At 38.0% G+C, this 18,080-nt stretch overlaps 1 protein-coding gene across 3 annotated transcripts in view; it reads left to right on the forward strand.

Annotated features, from left to right (window-relative positions):
- Positions 1-18,080, forward strand: part of SPIN1 (spindlin 1) — a 59,037-nt gene that overhangs the window by 23,450 nt on the left and 17,507 nt on the right. For all 3 annotated transcript variants that reach the window (XM_035309221.1, XM_035309220.1, XM_035309219.1), the window contains exon 2: positions 7,875-8,093. In XM_035309221.1, the coding sequence (XP_035165112.1) occupies positions 8,042-8,093 (52 nt within the window). In that variant the 5' untranslated portion in view covers positions 7,875-8,041. The remainder of the gene's footprint in view (positions 1-7,874; positions 8,094-18,080) is intronic.

Genomic DNA, 18,080 nt, shown 5'->3' on the forward strand with positions numbered 1-18,080 from the left:
TCTTTGCGCTCTCCCTCCCCAGGGAGTTGCAGAGAGCCATGAGGTCACTTCTTAGCCTCTTCTTTTCCAGACTGGACATCCCAAGTGTCCACAACCTCCCCTCGTGGGACATGCCTTTCATCCCTTTTACCAGCTTTGTTGCCCTCCTCTGGAACAGAGCGAAAAAGGGAAAGAAATAATGTGAAGTTCACATGCAGTACTACAGTGCATGCTGGGCACACGTGCCTAATTGTTTACTAATTTTAGCTAGCTATCTGGACTGGGGCTTAAAAAAAAACTAAATTGAAATGTATCTGAGGAACCTGTGTGCTTTCACTGGACAGATGTGCCTGTAGCTATAAGGCTGTGACAGACAGCTGACCTGCTAGTTGAGTCATCTCAGGACAAATTATATGACAGGTTTAATATTCATTGGTTTTGCTTGTGACCCACTCAGTGAAGTCTTTGATATGTATAAATGCAGTGCATTTCATGCAAACCCCTTGGAACTACAACTGTTGCATGTCACTTCTAGAGGCTCTTGCGTTTTAAAGCCAGAATCCTACATTGATGTTGGTTGTAGATTTTATTGTTAAGGTTAACATACACGCCAGTCATATGAGGATGAGGTGACATCACTGTAATTCGTAGATGACAGGAAAGTCTGAAATACTCCTGATTGTGGTAGGATTTACATAAGCTCTAAAAATTGCTACTTTGTTATGTTTGAACTCCTGAACTTGAACTCCTAAAAAGCGAGAGTTCAGTTTAGATACCTAAGCTTTCAAAACAGTAGCTTTTAATATCTGGAGAGACTTGAACTATTACAGCTGTCTAGAAACAGCACTGAAGGAAGCAATTTCACTGGTGTGGCACTAGTCAAGATTCATCCCCTGTGTTCTTGGGAAAACATTTGAAGGTCTTGCATTTTATATTTGCCTTCCATATATGGGTATTTTATTTCACAGCTGCGATGTATACTTCTGTGACTGTCTTAAATACCCTGCCCTTTGTTGTAGGATGCTCAGAAGTCACTTCCTGAAGTGTTCTCTCTCCAAGTAATGTATGACTTTTCAAGGGGCAGATGCCAGCAAAATACAGCCGAAGTCTTGGTCCTTGAATTGCGTATATTATATTCTTCCTGTAATTTACAGCAGTTATACAGGATGGAAGTGTTGGATATGATCACCCTGGGTGGGCTTGTTTGTTGGTTTGTTTGGTGTTTTTCCATAGAAACTGAAAAATCCTACTTGTTTTCTTGTGTTGCAGAGCATTAAGAGATGGATGCTGTAATGCAGACAGGAACATGCTTAACAACTTCTGTACCTTTTATCTCCTGTAGCAGCTATTTCTGTAAGGGTAATGCGAACTAGGCAAAAATTATTCTATAAGGTTTCAGAGGAAATAACATATTTTTAGCATTTAACCTGTAACAGTCCTTTAAAGTCAGAAATAGGTGCATTATATGACGCAGGATGTGATTCCTGTGCTCTCATGCTTTCTCTATCAATGCTTTTATTACAGTTTTGAACTGTAGTATGAAAGTTCTGAAAGTTAGTCTTGTGAGATATTTTGATGTTAGAAGGGTGATCACTGAGCCCCTGAAATTTAAAATACCAATCAAATTTACTTAAAATACCAGTTTGTAGTACTGGATCTAATGAAATTCATCCTGATGCTTCTACAGAGCGGCTGAATTTACATATTCCATCAGAGTTTTAAATTAAATCTGTTGTAAAAATAAGAGCTCTTAAATGCTAAGTTGAATGAAGCAAGGGAGACCAAGTGCTTTAATAGTATATGCTATGATGAAAAATGAGTGGAAATAGAGAAAAAAATATACTGTTAATGCAGTAACAGCTACATCTTGATAATTCAAGGGGAAAAAACAGGTAAAGAGACAGGAAACACTGGAAATGGTAGTTGGAGGATTTTCCTCTGGCTGTGCTTTTTTATTTTTTGTGTAAGACCTTTAAATGCAGTCTTTGAGAGCTACTATTTGTATGTGTTGTTGCAAAACTATACTAATACTTAAGTTCCCTGCTGTACTTCAAAACAAACAAGTGCAGGTTTCACCCGAAATACTGTTTCTAACGTCAATAAAGCTACAGTAAAGACCTGTGCTTGAAAACTGGCTTAGACAAAACTTGTTCAAATAGTTGCCTGAGATAGCTTTACAAAGCATACTAATCTTAGAAGTCTACCTGTCTAGTTCTGTATCATTTGGTGTTGTCAGTAATACCTGTGGGGGAAGTATTGGGATAATTGTCAAATTAATATACTGCTTATAGTTTTTCTACTTTTTTTGTTGTTCATTTGTTTTTCTACAATTCCTAAATGATCTCAGTTTCTCTGGCTCTGTGCTATAATGGGAAGTTTTTGTCTCCAGAATTTACAAACAGCCCCCTTTTTCTTTGTTATGTTAAAATATTTATCTAATCTGTCCGTTTGTTTAGGCTGAAAAAAAAAAAGTATCTATAAACAAAAACTGCAGTGTTCTGTCTCTTGCAGTGGATGCAGAATTGTGGACACAAAAAACAGGAGTTTGCTGGAAGGTTAAAACAGTTCTTTCAGGTTGAAAATAATTGCTTTGTTTGTTTGTTTATCTGAAGTGTTGGTGTAATATTTTATTATGCCAGCCTTTAATAAAATCATCACAGTACTTTTTTTCTTTGCTTTATGAATGTGAAGGCACTTAAGAAAACAAACAAAAAAGGTAGTGTTTCTTTCCCCTTTAGCAGAAATGGTATATTGCTTAGTCCCATTCTCACTACAAGTCACATGTAGAGGCACCCTATCAAGGAGAAGTAATTTGCACAAGTTTCAGGTTGTTGGTCTTCTGTTGAATAATCTGCAATTGCATCAGTATAGCATTATAGATAGAAAATAATTTAATTTCTTAAATGTGTATTTGTTTATTTTTGTTTGTATATGTACACACAGAGCTGTATGTTGGTGCTCTTTGTTTCAGTACAATTCTAGATAACGCACCTATGGGAGGAAGAAAAACTGTAGAGGATATTGAGGAAAGGGAGAAAGGGAATGTAGGAGTACTTGATCTGGAGTCTGTCAGTTGATAGATCCAGAGTTGAAATGTACTGCTCTTCGTTGTCGTCATCTGTGAATCACCTTTGTGTTCAGGGGTTTATGTACTGTTCTTTCTTTTCAGGTGTTAATACTTTTATGAAACCTTAGTGATAGGGAGTAAAGTTTTTAATGACTGATATGCTGGTAGTTCTGTAGGGTACTTCAAAGCAGACTTGGAATTTGAATGGTTGAATTCTCACAGCACAGGAAAGTTTTTGTTTTGCTGTTCTTTTGTTTGTTTTTAAGAAACGCTAACTGAAAGTAATCATATTTTTATCCTCCAGTTATTTAGGGGATATTCTAACATTAAGATCCTGCTTAGGGGAGGGTGCAGAAGACTTGAATGCGATCATCCTCTCTGTTCCTGTGGTAAAATGTAAGGAGTCTGTGTTAAGATGCCTGCCTCATCCCAGTAGCTTGTGCTGAAACCATGGTTCTACTCCAGTAGCGTTGTATACCAGCAGTTCCGAGTCGAGTTGCACAGATGGAAATGTTAGCAAGACATCTCTTCAGCTGACACACTTCATTTCAGAACGTCTCCTTTCATGAAGTGGTCTCGGGACATGCTAGGCTGATCCTGCGGTGAACAGACTGTCAGTGCAGGTTTACAGGGAGCTGCGAGCAAGGGAAATGTTTTGAATACCAATCTGGAAATGTGAAGAGCCCGCTAGGTGGTGCCAGACGGCCTGCTCATTGGTAGCTCTTGAAGCTGGAACAGACCTTAGAAGGCAGAAGCTTGTATTTAATATCAGAGGTGTATATTTTGAATTTACACTACCCTCTTCTTCCTGCCAAACACTTCCTCCTTGACTGAAGCAATGCCTCAGCAAGTCTGCCAGTACTTGAACACAAAGTTTCCGTCCGTATTCATGGTGCATTAGAAGTGTTCAAGGCTGTTTTCAGTGCCATTAGCATTAATTAGCACGGCTATGATGTTGTGCTACCTGAAGTCCCTCTTCCACGGTAATAGTAGGGTCCTGAAGCTTTCACTAGAGTGTAGTAAACATTTTTTTTTGCTATGTGTTGCAGTGAAATGCATGTAATTTAATGGAAGAGTAAAAGTGAACATAAACTGAAAGTTAAGGTAGAGAGAGTTTATATTTATTCTGGAGAGTTAAAAGCTCGTATGTTTTAATTTCTTCTAAATAATAAAGAGGTTATAGAGAGTGGTTAAACTGCCTTACAGAAAAAGCTGTGTAGTCTGTATGCATGCTGTTTTTTCTTTATTTTTACCTTTATGGTGGAAAAAATACAGCTTTAATGTAGCTCTACTTTTTCAGTCTTAATGCATCTTCCTCCCTATTATGTTAGTATGATTGTACTATTCTAACCTGGTCTTGGCACTCCTTATTTTGAATAGCCTTCTTAGTTGGTCTCTACAACTGTCAGAGTGAAACTATGACATAAAATGAATTCATAATGCAAGCTTTAGAAAAACACGTTTATTTCATTTTTATTAAAAATAGAGGAGTATACTAGATTGCAGCTGATTCTCTCTGAACTGTAAGAAAAAAGGATTTCTCTTATGCGTACACAAAGCCTGTGAGACTCAATATGGCAGTGTATGAGAGCACTGCTGTGAATTTGTTTGTTTTCATAATCAGGAATATTTCTGTATTTAAGTATTTTGATCTAGAATAAAGTATTTTTGAGTTTGGTAGGGAAAAAAATATGCTCATGGTGTGTTTTAGTAAAGTGGTTAAACCAATTGCTTCCTCTTGCATCTTCAAATGCTGTTTAAACTTCCAGTGTTGTTGCCCTGGTATCCTTCAGCATTGCTGTGTATACAGTGGTAGATTTCGAGAGGAGGTGAAATGTGGAAAACAATTACATGCTCCTTTAAAAGAATGTTGAACTTTCATTTCACAAATTTGTACAAGTTCCTGACTGAATGTTTAAGTTAATTCTTCTAAACACTGATCTTTCAAAAAACTACAAATTACCAAATGCTTGCTTAAAATAGAAAAATGAGAAATTGGTAAGTAGTTTTGTCTCCCTATTGCTCTTTTTTCCTAGGAGTATTCCTCTGTAGTACTCTAATGTGCCTAAAGTTAATGAATGTTATTCATGGAAGAATTGGCAAATGCTGTTAGATGTAAATTTGCTTATTCTGCATAACACTTGCACCATACCTCAAGGCATGTCCTTGTCTATTCCCTTGCGCAGTAAGGCCCAAGCATAAGATAAACCTTTTCTCTCAGCTTGGTCACTGGTTAGGTGCATTCTTTTGTTTTAACCTGTGTATCAAAACTGACAGCAGGTTGCAAAACTGAAATAAAAGGGAGAACGCCATCTTCTGTTTACCAGATTATAGAGAACATGATTACAGCAATGACATTTCTTCAGGAAAAGGGGCTAAAAAGGATGGCCTGACCTAATCTGCTGTCTTAACTACGTACAACCCAAAATTAAACCACATAATTGAGAGTATTATCTAAGTGCCTCTTAAATGTGGACAGGCATGGGGCACATATATATGTTATATATCTGTTATAATATCCAAATGCCTCTTGAACACCGACAGGCTTGAGGAATCAGCCACCTCCCTAGGAAGCCTGTTCCAGTGTTTGACCGCCCTTATGATACAGAATTCTTTCCTGCCATACAGCATGAACTTCCCCTGGCACAGCTTTGTGCCATTCCCATGCACCCTGGCATGGGTTCCCAGGGAGCAGAGGCCAGCACCTCCCTCTGCACTTCCCCTCAGGGAGTTGCAGAGAGCCACAAGGTCTCTTCTTGGCCTCCTCTTCTCGAGACCAGATAACCAGAGGGTCCTCAGCCTCCCTTCATAGGATATGACTTCTGTCCCTTTTACCAGCTTTGTTGCCTCCTCTGAGATCTTCCATGTACCTTAACATCCTTTTATGTTGTGGAGCCTAGAACTGCATGCAGTGTTCAACACGAGGATGTACCAATGATAAATATAGCAGGAAAATCACCCCTTTTCACCAGCTGACTGCTGCATTTAATGCACCTCTAAATGCGGCTTGCCTGCTTGGCTGGCAGGGTGCATGGCTCATGCTGAGCATGCTGTCACCAGCACTCCCGGGTCCTTTTCTGCTGAGCTGCTGCAGCCATTTGCCTCCCATTCTGTGCCAGTGTCTGGCATTACTCCATCCCAGGTGCAACACCCAGTGTTTTCCTGACATTTGTTGAACTTCATGCCATTGCTGATTGCCCAGTGTTATCTGGATCCCTCTGCAAGGCATCTCATCCCTCCCAGGAGTCAACAGCAGCACCTCCCAGTTCCATATCATCAGCAGATTTACTGAGGATGCACTCCATTCCTCCATCCAGATCATTGGCAGAAATGCTGAACAGAACTGGCCCCAAAATGGAGCCCTCAGGGACACTGCTAGTGACTAGCCAGCAGCAGGATGTAGCCCCGTTCACTTACTGGCCTTTGAGCTCTGCTGTCTGGCCAGTTCATCACCAAGTGTAGTATGTACCTGTCCCATTTCAGTTGGACAGTTTGTCCAGAAGAATTCCATGATGGACCGTATCAAATGCCTTGGTAAAATCCAGGAAAAACTACATCTACCATCTTCACTTCATCCACTAAACAGATGATCTTCACAGAATTTTTCACAGAATTTCTAGGTTGGAAGAGACCTCAAGATCATCAAGTCCAACCTCTGACCTAACACTAACAGTCCCCACTAAACCATATCCCTAAACTCTACATCTAAATGTCTTTTAAAGACCTCCAGGGATGGTGACTCCACCACTTCCCTGGGCAGCCTATTCCAGTGACTAACAACCCTTTCGGTAAAGAAGTTCTTCCTAAGATCCAACCTAAAACTCCCCTGGCGCAACTTTAGCCCATTCCCCCTTGTCCTGTCACCAAGCACGTGGGAGAATAGACCAACCCCCACCTCGCTACAGCCTCCCTTGAGGTATCTGTAGAGAGCGATAAGGTCACCCCTGAGCCTCCTTTTCTCCAGGCTGAACAAGCCCAGCTCCCTCAGCCGCTCCTCGTAAGACTTGTTCTCCAGGCTCCTCACCAGCTTATTCTAGGTTATCAGATCAATGAAAATGCCTTTCTTTTCGTGAATCTATGTTGTCAATGCCTAATGATTGTGTTATCACTTGTCACTTTAAGTGACTTTAGTTTACTATTGTTTTAATTTTAATCCTCAGTAGGACTGTAAAAAGTTGTCCCCAGTTATCTCCTTCAACTAGAGGAAGGCAATGACTAAATATTTTAGGAATCAGTTGACTTTAGAGAATCAACAAAAACTTCTGTAGCTCTTCTATGAACCAATGACTTGTTCAGCTAGTTGATCTTGGGTAGTTGTAGTGCTCTGTAGTGCAGTGGAGTCTGGTCTTTGTACTTTAAAGAGTTTAGTTTTTTTTTTTTCCTACATACTTTTTTTTTTTTATGTGGAAAGGTTACTTTGCTATGCGTGTGTGAAGTGTTTTATTTATAATAAATGGAAATAGTAGGTTTGTGCTTTACCTCTCGGTGAAGGTAGAAACCCTGAAACAAGAGTTTGCACTGTTAGTAGACATTCTTCCCTGTGCTAAGCTAAGTGGTTTTGAAGAAGCTTTCCTATGTACAGTTGTGTGCAGTCGACGTTGATCTGATATGGAACTTGACTGTGAACATGATGGAAAAGCAGCATCCTTATTGTTTGTTTTGCTGTCTACTGGCCTACATGCTCCCATTTGCTCAGTGTGTTCAGAATCACAGAATATGAAGGAAATTCCTATTGAGTATGAAAGCAAAAAATGCTGTTTTATTTTAAGGCTTATTTTAACTAAGCTTCAAATCAAACTATTTATACTTCACCTGTTTTGTTTTTCAGAGTGATATAACTGAAAGTGCGTCTTCTGCATTTGAAGAACAAATTTGTGATTGAATAGTGGATTAATAAGTAGCTGTTTTATTTCATAAGAAGATATCCTGGGATCTGGGAAGAACTGGATTTTCACCCTAGTCCAGCAGCTTTGCTGCTCACTTAAACACAGATGAATGAAGACCCCATTTGGAAAATCACCAGGTCAGCGGTCCAGAGCTGATGCAGGTAAGCCTGTTTTTTGGTTTGCTTTTTTGGTTTGTTTGCTTTCAGGAGGTAAAAATGTTCTTACTTTGTAGATTTTTATGTATTATTTGCTTTATAAAGGTGTTGTTATTCCCATGTTAAAAGAGCTCATGTTACAGAAGCTGGTAAATTAAAAAGACATAATTAAATTTAAGCATTACAGACCAGTATATAAAAAGTGTTCAGTAGTTCATAATATCAAAGTCTTAGTAGAACTGTATGTTAAATAAAATTCTGAAGTGGAACAAAATGAGCTTTTTATAGGATTACGTAGACATTTTAAGGGGCAAATTCCTCTCTTGCTTATCTCAAAAATGCTAGAACAAACAGAAGTGTATTCCTCGTATACTTGCAACTTGCTGTAAAACTTCATCTAGTAATTGTAGAAGAACATGTTTTAAACACTACTAAAAGGTTTGTCTAGATGTACAGGCTATTGCTAGGATGTGTGTTATCTAAATTGAAGATTAGTCAGAAGTATTTAAAAGCAATTCAGAAAAATGCAAAATACAAGTAAGTATTCAGACTTGTATGACCAGTTGGGCTTATTTAAAGTTTTGCAGCTAGACAAATCTCAGTCAGTCTTGGGTTCTCTACGCGATTATCAGGATTACCAGTGATGGTAAGTAAGGATTATCAGCAATGATGCAACAAAAGCATCAAGTGAGTAAACAAGAATTGATAAATATTTTGCTATTTGGTCCTGTAGAAACTAAGCTAGGCTCTTAACTACTTCAGTAGTGCATTCTGTCTGGACTACTGTGCAGGACAGGGCCTAGAAGTTACCATTTGCAAGTTAGGAATTCTACAGATCAGCATTTGAGGATGAAAATGTTCTAGATAAATGTCGTTCATTCTTCAATTCAGTTATCTGCTTTTTGTTAGTACTTATTTAAGTCATGTAAATTGTTTTGTATATTTAGTCAGTTTTCTGCTATGAAGTGACTTAGTAGTTTTTCTTTCATGCTGAAATGTATCTTCCTATTTTATACTGAAATGAAACTCACTAATGACCTGCACAGGAAAAAACTGTAGATGTATGTTGCAGCATATTATCTAACACTAACCATTGTGAATTGGTGCTGTTCTAAAAATATCACTAAACCAAATGAATATAATTTCAAACTGGGTAAGGTCAGCTAACTTTTTAAATACACAAGCAGTAGCCCATTCTGGTGGCTTCAGATACTTTCCCAATTCATTTGGAGCTGTAGCAACTGATGCTGGAAAATTTCTCTGAAATGTTTTGGTAACTGCTTTTACATGTGATTAGTTTCCATTAATGTTTCAAGTATGACTTCTGCACATATATTTTTAATGAATAGTTTCAGAGGAGTGATCCATTGCAGAGTCATAGTCACTTGTTTCAGTGAGTTTTCATCTAGCCAGCTGATAAGTCATCCTTCTTCTTGACACTAGCAGAATACCAGTGGAAGGAGAATTGTATTTGTGGGAGGAAAAAAAAAAAGGAAAACCTCTGTACTGAAGGTTGACTTTAGTACTGATGACTTTGTAAGTATTAGCAAATCACTGCATCCAAGTTCAAAAAAATTCAGACACAAAGTTTTTTAAGGGAAATGTTAGAATTTTTATCTATAACTTAATCGTGATATACAACTATCAATAAAACTACAGTACAGATTTGAAAAGTCATAAAATCAAAATTATTTAGAGGATGATTGTATTAAATAGATTGTATCTATTTTAAAAATAAGAATTTTTATTTAAATATATTGTAGAAAATATTGCTTCTTACTTACCCTTTCAATTGTTTATGAATTCTTTTTTATTTTTCAACTTTTTTGATGGGTTGCACTTTCCATTATTATTTCATTGTGATTTACCCCATGCAAAACCATCAATAAATTTACACTTGTTTCTTTAGATGGTCCTTTTGCTTTATAATATCCCCATACAACATTTACTATTTAAATCTTTTTCATTATCAAATTTTCTAATCTTAACTGAGAAGTCCTTAAATTTATATTAATTTGATGAACTGTCATATAAATATAACCCGTAAGTCATACAGATTTGGTCAGCCTCAACTCTTAGCATAGTTGCTGCCTAGGCCTAGGGTATTGCCTCTGGCTTTTGTTTTCTTGAGGCAGACAGCTGCTGACCTTTTTCCTGTTGTTGCTTTTATTACCATATTTGATGGACTGTTCCTTTTGGGGAAATAAATATGTGGGGATGAAATTACTTGTTGCATATTACTTGATTATGGGTAGGATAACAGGCAGCTGTCATTAGAGGGAGTGCATAGCCCACTCTACAACAACGATCAGGCATGAGATTTTATTTTAAAGGCAGGAAAGAGAACACTGGTTTGTTACAGCAGAAATTCTACTGAGACTGATCAAATTTTCCTTTGGGGGAAAAATTTTTTTGTTTATTTTTTTTGTTTCCTTTTTTAAGTGTCTCTGGCAAGGAAAGCTGTCAAGTGCAGGTCAAGTGACAGAGCGGCTAAATGACGATTGCCTCTTCTTTTGAAGGAGGAGATTTTAGGCTGCAAATAGGTTAAGAGAGGTTCATCCTCAGTTGTGTATTAATAAGCTTTATTTGCCAGGGAAGAATGACTTAGCCCTGTAGTTGTCAAAAAATCACACCTGTTCTCTGTGTTAGGATTAGCTACATTGATCCTTATGACCTTTTATACACTTTTAAAGTGGTTGTGTATTTTCTCATTTGGAACTGTTAAGGATTTATCCTATTAGTGATAGTAATGATCCTGCTAATCCTAGTAGGATTTATTTTATTAGAGCTTTTCAGAAGAAAGAACATGCTTAGTTGATTACTTGACTTGACAATTATTTTGTTTAAAGGGTCATGACATTCACAATGTAAGGGGAATATGATATTTGCTACGTACTTAATATTGTTAGGACAACCGTGAAAGAGAATCTTGCACATTAACAAGTCACTTTTAAACAGCACTTACTGTAAAAACACAGCATTTGTGGAAGTATCTCTGCTATTTTGATGGTCATTGCCTTCCTTTTTTTAAAACAGTTGCTACTTCCAAGAAACATGAACAAATAACTCTTTTCCAACTAGATACTTCCAGTGGAAAATAAGTTATTGAAGTCTTACTTATAAAAATGCCATCACCTGGGAGTAGATAATACAAAGTTGGAATTAAATATTCTATTAATTGATTTATCTCCCTAATTAAAACAAACAGTGAAATCATGTAAATTGCTTAAACTTCATTTCATTTTTAAATCATGTGAAATAATCACGGGATTCAAGGAGACTTTGGGATCAAGTACAAGCTGCAAGACTATCTGAGGATATGGGTAATCTAGTGGTTGTGTCAGGTTATTCATATGGGTGATTAGGATTACCGTTTTTAAAAACTTGAATACATTACCAATGTTTTTTGTTATTGATTTTCATTTAATGCAGTTGTAGAAATTTATCAATCAGTGACATTGCAGGTGTGGTGGCATCTTTGGGGAAAAAAAGACAGTTTGCTTATTTTTTAATTATAGGTGTAAAGAAAGATGCATTTGACTAAGATATCTAGGCTTCTGAAATCTGAACTCTACTGAAGAGCACACTTCATAGTTTTGTCTTGAGAAATAATGGTTAGGATTGAGGATGGAGAGAAAAAGAAGGCTAGACTTTTTTTAACTTTTTCACAACAGTAGAGGCTGTGACTACTGTATCTGTGATTTTCTCAGAAATATAGATTAGCTTTCCTGGAAGAAGTTTCAGTAGATCAGCCAGCTGCTCTGTGCTAGGCAGTGTGTTTGTGTCTGTCTGTGTATGGCTGTCCCCAATATAGGGGAATATAGATGATTTTTTATTAACGATATGTAATATAATCAATTGTTAATAATAATAATAATAAAAATTACTGTTGTTGTGTTTACACTTATGTTTGGACTTCTTTAGTTTTGTTATCACCTGTTAATTCTGTAGATATAGTCTTCTACAGCCTTCCCTGGCAGTTATCCCCTAGAGGCCCAGAATCCCACCAAACGGTGATGGTCAGGAGCAATCATAATGCCTTTACTGAATGGTTTGAAAACAAAGTAGATTATTTTAGTAAAGAAAAGAGCTAAGACATATTTAGTGACACACGTGCTTATGTATTTTTCCCTTCTTAAAAACAACTATTAGTTGCTGTCCCTGTGAACTAAGGAAAGAGATATCAATCCAAGATGTGACTTGTTTAGAACTTCAGTGAAATCTTTAAACAGTCAGGAATTTGTTTTATCTCTGTATCCTTGGTCTGTTTTGATTAAAAGAACCATTTTCCTTCCCCAGCCCTTTTAAGTTGAGGTTGGGCAATACTAGGTGTGCTTAAGTGTGCCCTTAAGTCCCTGAAAATAACTTGAAAATAGCAACCATATCAAGAATAGTTCCCACAGCAAATTCTGAAATACAACTTTAAAAAGTCCAGCTTTTGCTCTTTAATGTAAATACAGGGGATAATGAGACAAGTAAGATGCTGTGGTGTGCTTTAAAGAGCATATCTGGTTTTGGTGGTTTGAATGGATAGCATCATTGATGTAATGATGGTAAAAATATTGCCAATAGTTTTCTTCTTCCATCCTTCTCCCTAATCTCCCTTTCTACACTCCCCAGTTGAAATACTATGTATACATCTATTGGAATTAGCATCATGAAAGTATGGTTTAGAGTGTCTTATCTTGCTGTTTTTTTTATCTGTGTCTGTCTAGGGCAAGGCAGAAGTACTCAAACAGTTTCTAGTGCTGCTGTTGAATCTTTAAAGACCTATTTTAAAAACCTGTTTTGAGCAGAATTAACCTGACCTCAAAAAGAAAACCACACAGACAATGTATGGAGAATTGTCAGACTTGCTAGTGTCCCGGATAAGTGCTGTCCTTGGGCAAAGGGGAGTTGAGCAGCTTGCTTCCACTTACCTCGTATACAAACTTTGTGGATGGATGTTTGTAATCCTGGTATAAGAAGCTAGCAAAGGAGGGTGTCTTGTGGTAGCAAGACTGTCCTGTTCTGGCATATAAATGTCTTCAGAACAGAATCTTGAAGGCCACGGTGCCCAAAGTGAAACTTTTCGCTTGATTATTTGTAAAATGAATATTCAAGCTAACACAATGCGATACTTAACTTAAAGAAGAACATGCTAAACATATATGACTACAGTACTCAAATCTCCACCTAAATTCAGGGGCGACCTTATCACACTCTACAGGTACCTTAAAGGTGACTTGTAGCGAGGTGGGGGTTAGTCTATTTTCCCACGTACCTGGTGACAGGACAAGGGGGGAATGGACTAAAGTTGCACCAGGGGAGGTTTAGGTTGGATATTAGGAAGAACTTCTTTACCGAAAGGGTTGTTAGGCATTGGAATGGGCTGCCCAGGGAAGTGGTTGAGTCACCATCCCTAGAGGTCTAGACTTTTAGACTTTTAGATGTAGAGCTTAGGGATATGGTTTAGTGGAGGACTTGTTAGTGTTAGGTCAGAGGTTGGACTTGGTGATCTTGGAGGTCTCTTCCAACTTAAGTGATTCTGTGATTCTGTAAATCATGCTAAACGTCACTCCAGCAGGGAGGAACAGGTAAGGTTAGGATGTAAAGTAAAACAGGACTGTGTGGAAGAAGCATTAGCATTGGGAAGAAGAGTAGTTAGTGCTAGCATTTGTTAGATAAAGTGAGAAGAAAGCTGGAGAAGAAGGGAGATAAGAGACTTAGAAGAGGCAATCAATGATCTGTGCTCCTTCTCTTCCAACAAGGCAGAGACGCTTGGTATGCTTTGTGCCTTCACTATTTGGAAGGGAATAGCTGGGACAGCATTTTGCTAGCACTATTATCGTATATTAGCACTAGTGCAGTAAGTGTATTTATGAAAAGCAATTCCGGACCTGTTTTATCTGTCAGCCTATTCAATGCTTTAAACTTTGCCAAATTTTCTCAAGTCCATAGCAGGCTTTGAAACAGGCAAATGTTTGACTCTTATCAAAGTACCCTTTCTTTAATGCAACACCATGTGACAATTAAATGCGTAATTCTGTTGCTCTTGACTAGGAGTTGAAGTTTGTGTTCACTTTCTGTTAGGAAGAATACATATTACTAAGCTTTTAAGAGCTTTAGCCATAAATATTTTCCCCTTTCTCAGAGTCTTTGCTGCTTGTTGCAAAGAAGCATAAAACTAATCCATTTACTTTCAATTTTTTTTTCAGTGTTAAAGTATTATTTTATGTTCGGGGCGATTTAGTTGTACAGAGCATTTTTCAAGGTTACTTAAAATATAACATATCATGGAGCATCCTAGTTAGAATTTGTCATTCCATAATATAGAGGAGATAAAGAATATAAGTTTAAACCCATTCAGTCAATGGCATTTGTGGTATATAGAATGTCCTCTATGTTAATTAATATCCTCTAGCTATAGTTAACATCTCTGAAATCACATTACTGCTTGTGACCAAACTGCTTGACCCTAAAATGCTTGGTACACAGCCGTTTTTTTCTCTGGAAAGATTTTTATGAAGATACTGCCCTTTAAGTAGGGATTTAAAAAAAATAAAATTTGGTGTGAATTGAGCACTTGACAGAGAACGTGATAGAAGCATAACTAGATTAATAAGTGGTTGCGATAATTTAAAACATTCTTCTGGGGAGAATTCATGTAAGTTGGGTTGCTGCTTTATGTTCCACCATCACTAGCTAAAGGAGAAAATCAGCAATGTATGCATATGTTAAAAGATAATATTTTTTAAATTTGCTCTCCAAAATGTTTTATATCAAAGACATATCATAGGTGTAATTCATTAAAATGGCATGCATTTATAAGAGAATACCTCTGTAGAGAGACTACAAGCTCTTTGTAATTCTAAATAGGGAAAGAAGAATCCTTTGCCTTCCTTGTCACAGGAAAATAAGTTTCTTGTGCATCTTTTTTGTTGGAAGTGTTATTTCTCCCTTTAATCCTGGGGGGAAAAAATTAAATACTTAGGATTTAAAATTCTTCACACTTCTTCTGATGTTTTAGGATATCATACTACTATAATTTTTTTAACTCCTGTAAGGAAAAGAAAAATGGAACAATATTTCTAAATACTTCTTCTGGGAATGTGCCTTGATGTATTTTACCACTTAAGAGAAATGTTGTTTGCATCTATTTGAAGGCCATTCAAAGAGTGTTTTGTTTTAGCTGCTTAAAGTGTGTGTGTGTATATATATATATATATATATGTATGTATGTATATATATATGTATATATATGTGTATATATATACATATACATATATATATATATATATATATATATAAACTTGACATGGGTCACGTAGTATTCCTTGTGGAACAGATGGACAATATAGGTGCATTATGGTGCAGTTGTTAAATGGAGTTTTTGTTCTGTTACATGAACTGTGCAGGTTTTTCCCCATTGTCTTTCAGAATCCTCACTAAAATTACACAGATTATCTATGTACTGCTTCAGTATATGTTGTTAGCAGCAACCTGGATGCTATCCAGAGTGATAAATAATAAAGCGGTACTATTTACATCTTGAGCACTTCCTTTCCATTCACCTTGAAGTCTAGCTATAACTCGGGATTGACTCTGGATGCTGCTGAACTTTCTGGCCACTATGCAAAAATTATTGCTGAACTATTTGCCCGAAGAAAGAAAGATTTGGCAGGATAATTTATCAGATAATGCTGCCTTTGGCTAGAGTATGGTAAATGTAAGAATTCTGTGGTGTTCAGTCCTCCTGTCTAGAGGTCTTGTAGGTGAGATAAATGTTCACAATTCAATGAACTCTTGCTACAATTTGAGATTCACCTGAGTGAAGTGCTACACAATTCACTAGTTTAATTTGAGAGGTCTTTAAAATAAACTTGTGTCTTTTTGGGACATCAGTGAGTTCAGCCAACACAAAATCTAAAGGTGATTTATTGCCATCAGGCTTGTAATCAATACCAATGTGGGTTTGTTCTAGCATTTTCAAATATGTGTCATCTTACGTTCTTATAAGTTTGTTATACATAAATGTTGTAACTTGTATATTTATCTTAAGAGGGCTATCTCAAAGTACTGATGTGAGGACCTGAGCAATCGTCAGTCAGTTAGCTTTGGATTAGAGCTTTTACTGCATGAACCAAGTTCCTTCTGCACCTGTAAAGCTTTTGTCTTCACCTGGAAGCAAAAACAGTAAAAGTCACCTCTCAAACCTTAGGCTTTTATTGTAAATACTTTTTGGTTTGATACTTTTCACTTATGCGGGGATTGTGTATGCATAGGCTTTTTTTTTTTTTTTTGACCTAAGTGAAATCAAGAGAGTAGAAACCTGTCTGTAGAGCATGTATCAAAAGCAAGTTCACAATGTAAGAAGTTACTGAGCATGGCAAAGGCCTGTTCCCAGTGTTCTGCATACCTTCTCCCTTGAGGTTCTTGCAGCTTCTGTTACAAGTTCACTTTTGTATACTACTAAATTTCTTTTTCTTCACTTTAGGAAGTGCTTTGGAACCCCCTTCTTATTATGCACAGGTTCACAAGAGACCTTGAGCTGAGGGCAGAAATCAAGTTTTCTGCAGAATAACTAATGAAAAGATAAGGAACTTGGGGGGTGCTCTCCTAAACCATGACACTCAGTACTTGCAGGTAACGGAGTCAAGAGTGCACCTACTAGAGCAGTGAGGAATGACACTCAATCCCAACACAGAATAACTCAGTATCATTTTGGATGAAATGTGCAGTGTACAGCTGAACATTTACAAAATACAGTGCGAGAACAGATGACTGATGGGTTGGACCTAAAGGGGTTAATGAGGTTAAATCACACAGATGTACAGTCACTGGTGGGATTTCCCAGAGCTCAGTTGTAGGGACAGTCCCCTTTAATGTTTTTATAATAAATTAGGAGTTGACACCCTTGAGGGTGGAGGTGCCTTGCAGAGAGATCTTGACAAATTAGAGTGCTGGACAATCACCAACTTCATGAAGCTCAACAGGAGCAAGTGCCAGATTCTGCACTTGGAACAGGGCAACCCTGGCTATACGTGCAGGTTGAGGGGTGAGAGTTTAGAGGCCAGCACTGCATAAAGGGATCTGGGGGAGTTCTAGTTGACAGCAAGTTGGTCGTGGATTAACAGTGTTCCCTGGCAGCTAAAAGGGCCAACCAACCATATGATGGGGTTCATCAAGCATGGTATTGCTATCTGCTCAAGGGAATGGATTGTCCCACTCTGCTCTGTGCTGGTGCAGCCTCACCTCAAGTACTGTGAGAAGTTTGGGGTGCCACAGTATAAGAAGGGCATAAAACTATTAGAGAGCTTCTAAAGGAGGTCTGCAAAGATGGTGCAGGGTCTAGTGGGCAAGACATATGAGGAGCCACTGAGGTCTCTTGTTTTGTTCAACCCAAAGCAGAGGGGGCTGAGGGGAGCGGAGGGGCAGGCGCTGAGCTCTGCTCTCTGGGGACAGCGACAGGACCCGAACAGGGGAGGGGCAGGCTGGATATCAGGAAAAGGTTCTTCATCGAGAGGGTTGTTGGACACTGGCACAGGCTCCCCAGGATCATGGCACCAAGCCTGACAGAGTTCAGGAAGTGATTGGACAATGCCTTCAGACAGGTGGTCTGATTTTGGGTGGTCCTTTGGGCACCCAGGAGTTGGACTCAATGATCCCTGTGGGTCCCTTCTGACTTGGGATATTTTTTTTATGATTCTGTGAAATGCATGCAGCATGAGTAACAAACAGGAGGAGGTTGGTAGCTGCTGTCCATCTGGAAAATCGATGTGATTGCTATCAGGGAAACCTGGTGGGATGAATCACATGACTGATGTGCTGCAGTCAATAGCTACAAACTGTTCTGGGGGTACAGACAAGGGAAGAAAGACTGGGGAGTTGCCCTCCATGAAAAAAAAAATATAAAATTGAGCAGTCAAAGAACTGTCATTGAAGAACATGCATGCACAGTTCAAGAGCTTATGGGTGAAAATCAGAACAAGTCAACAATGGAAACTTTGTGCT

The sequence above is a fragment of the Oxyura jamaicensis genome, chromosome Z (assembly GCF_011077185.1).
Source record: "Oxyura jamaicensis isolate SHBP4307 breed ruddy duck chromosome Z, BPBGC_Ojam_1.0, whole genome shotgun sequence".
In the NCBI taxonomy this organism is placed as follows: domain Eukaryota; kingdom Metazoa; phylum Chordata; class Aves; order Anseriformes; family Anatidae; genus Oxyura; species Oxyura jamaicensis.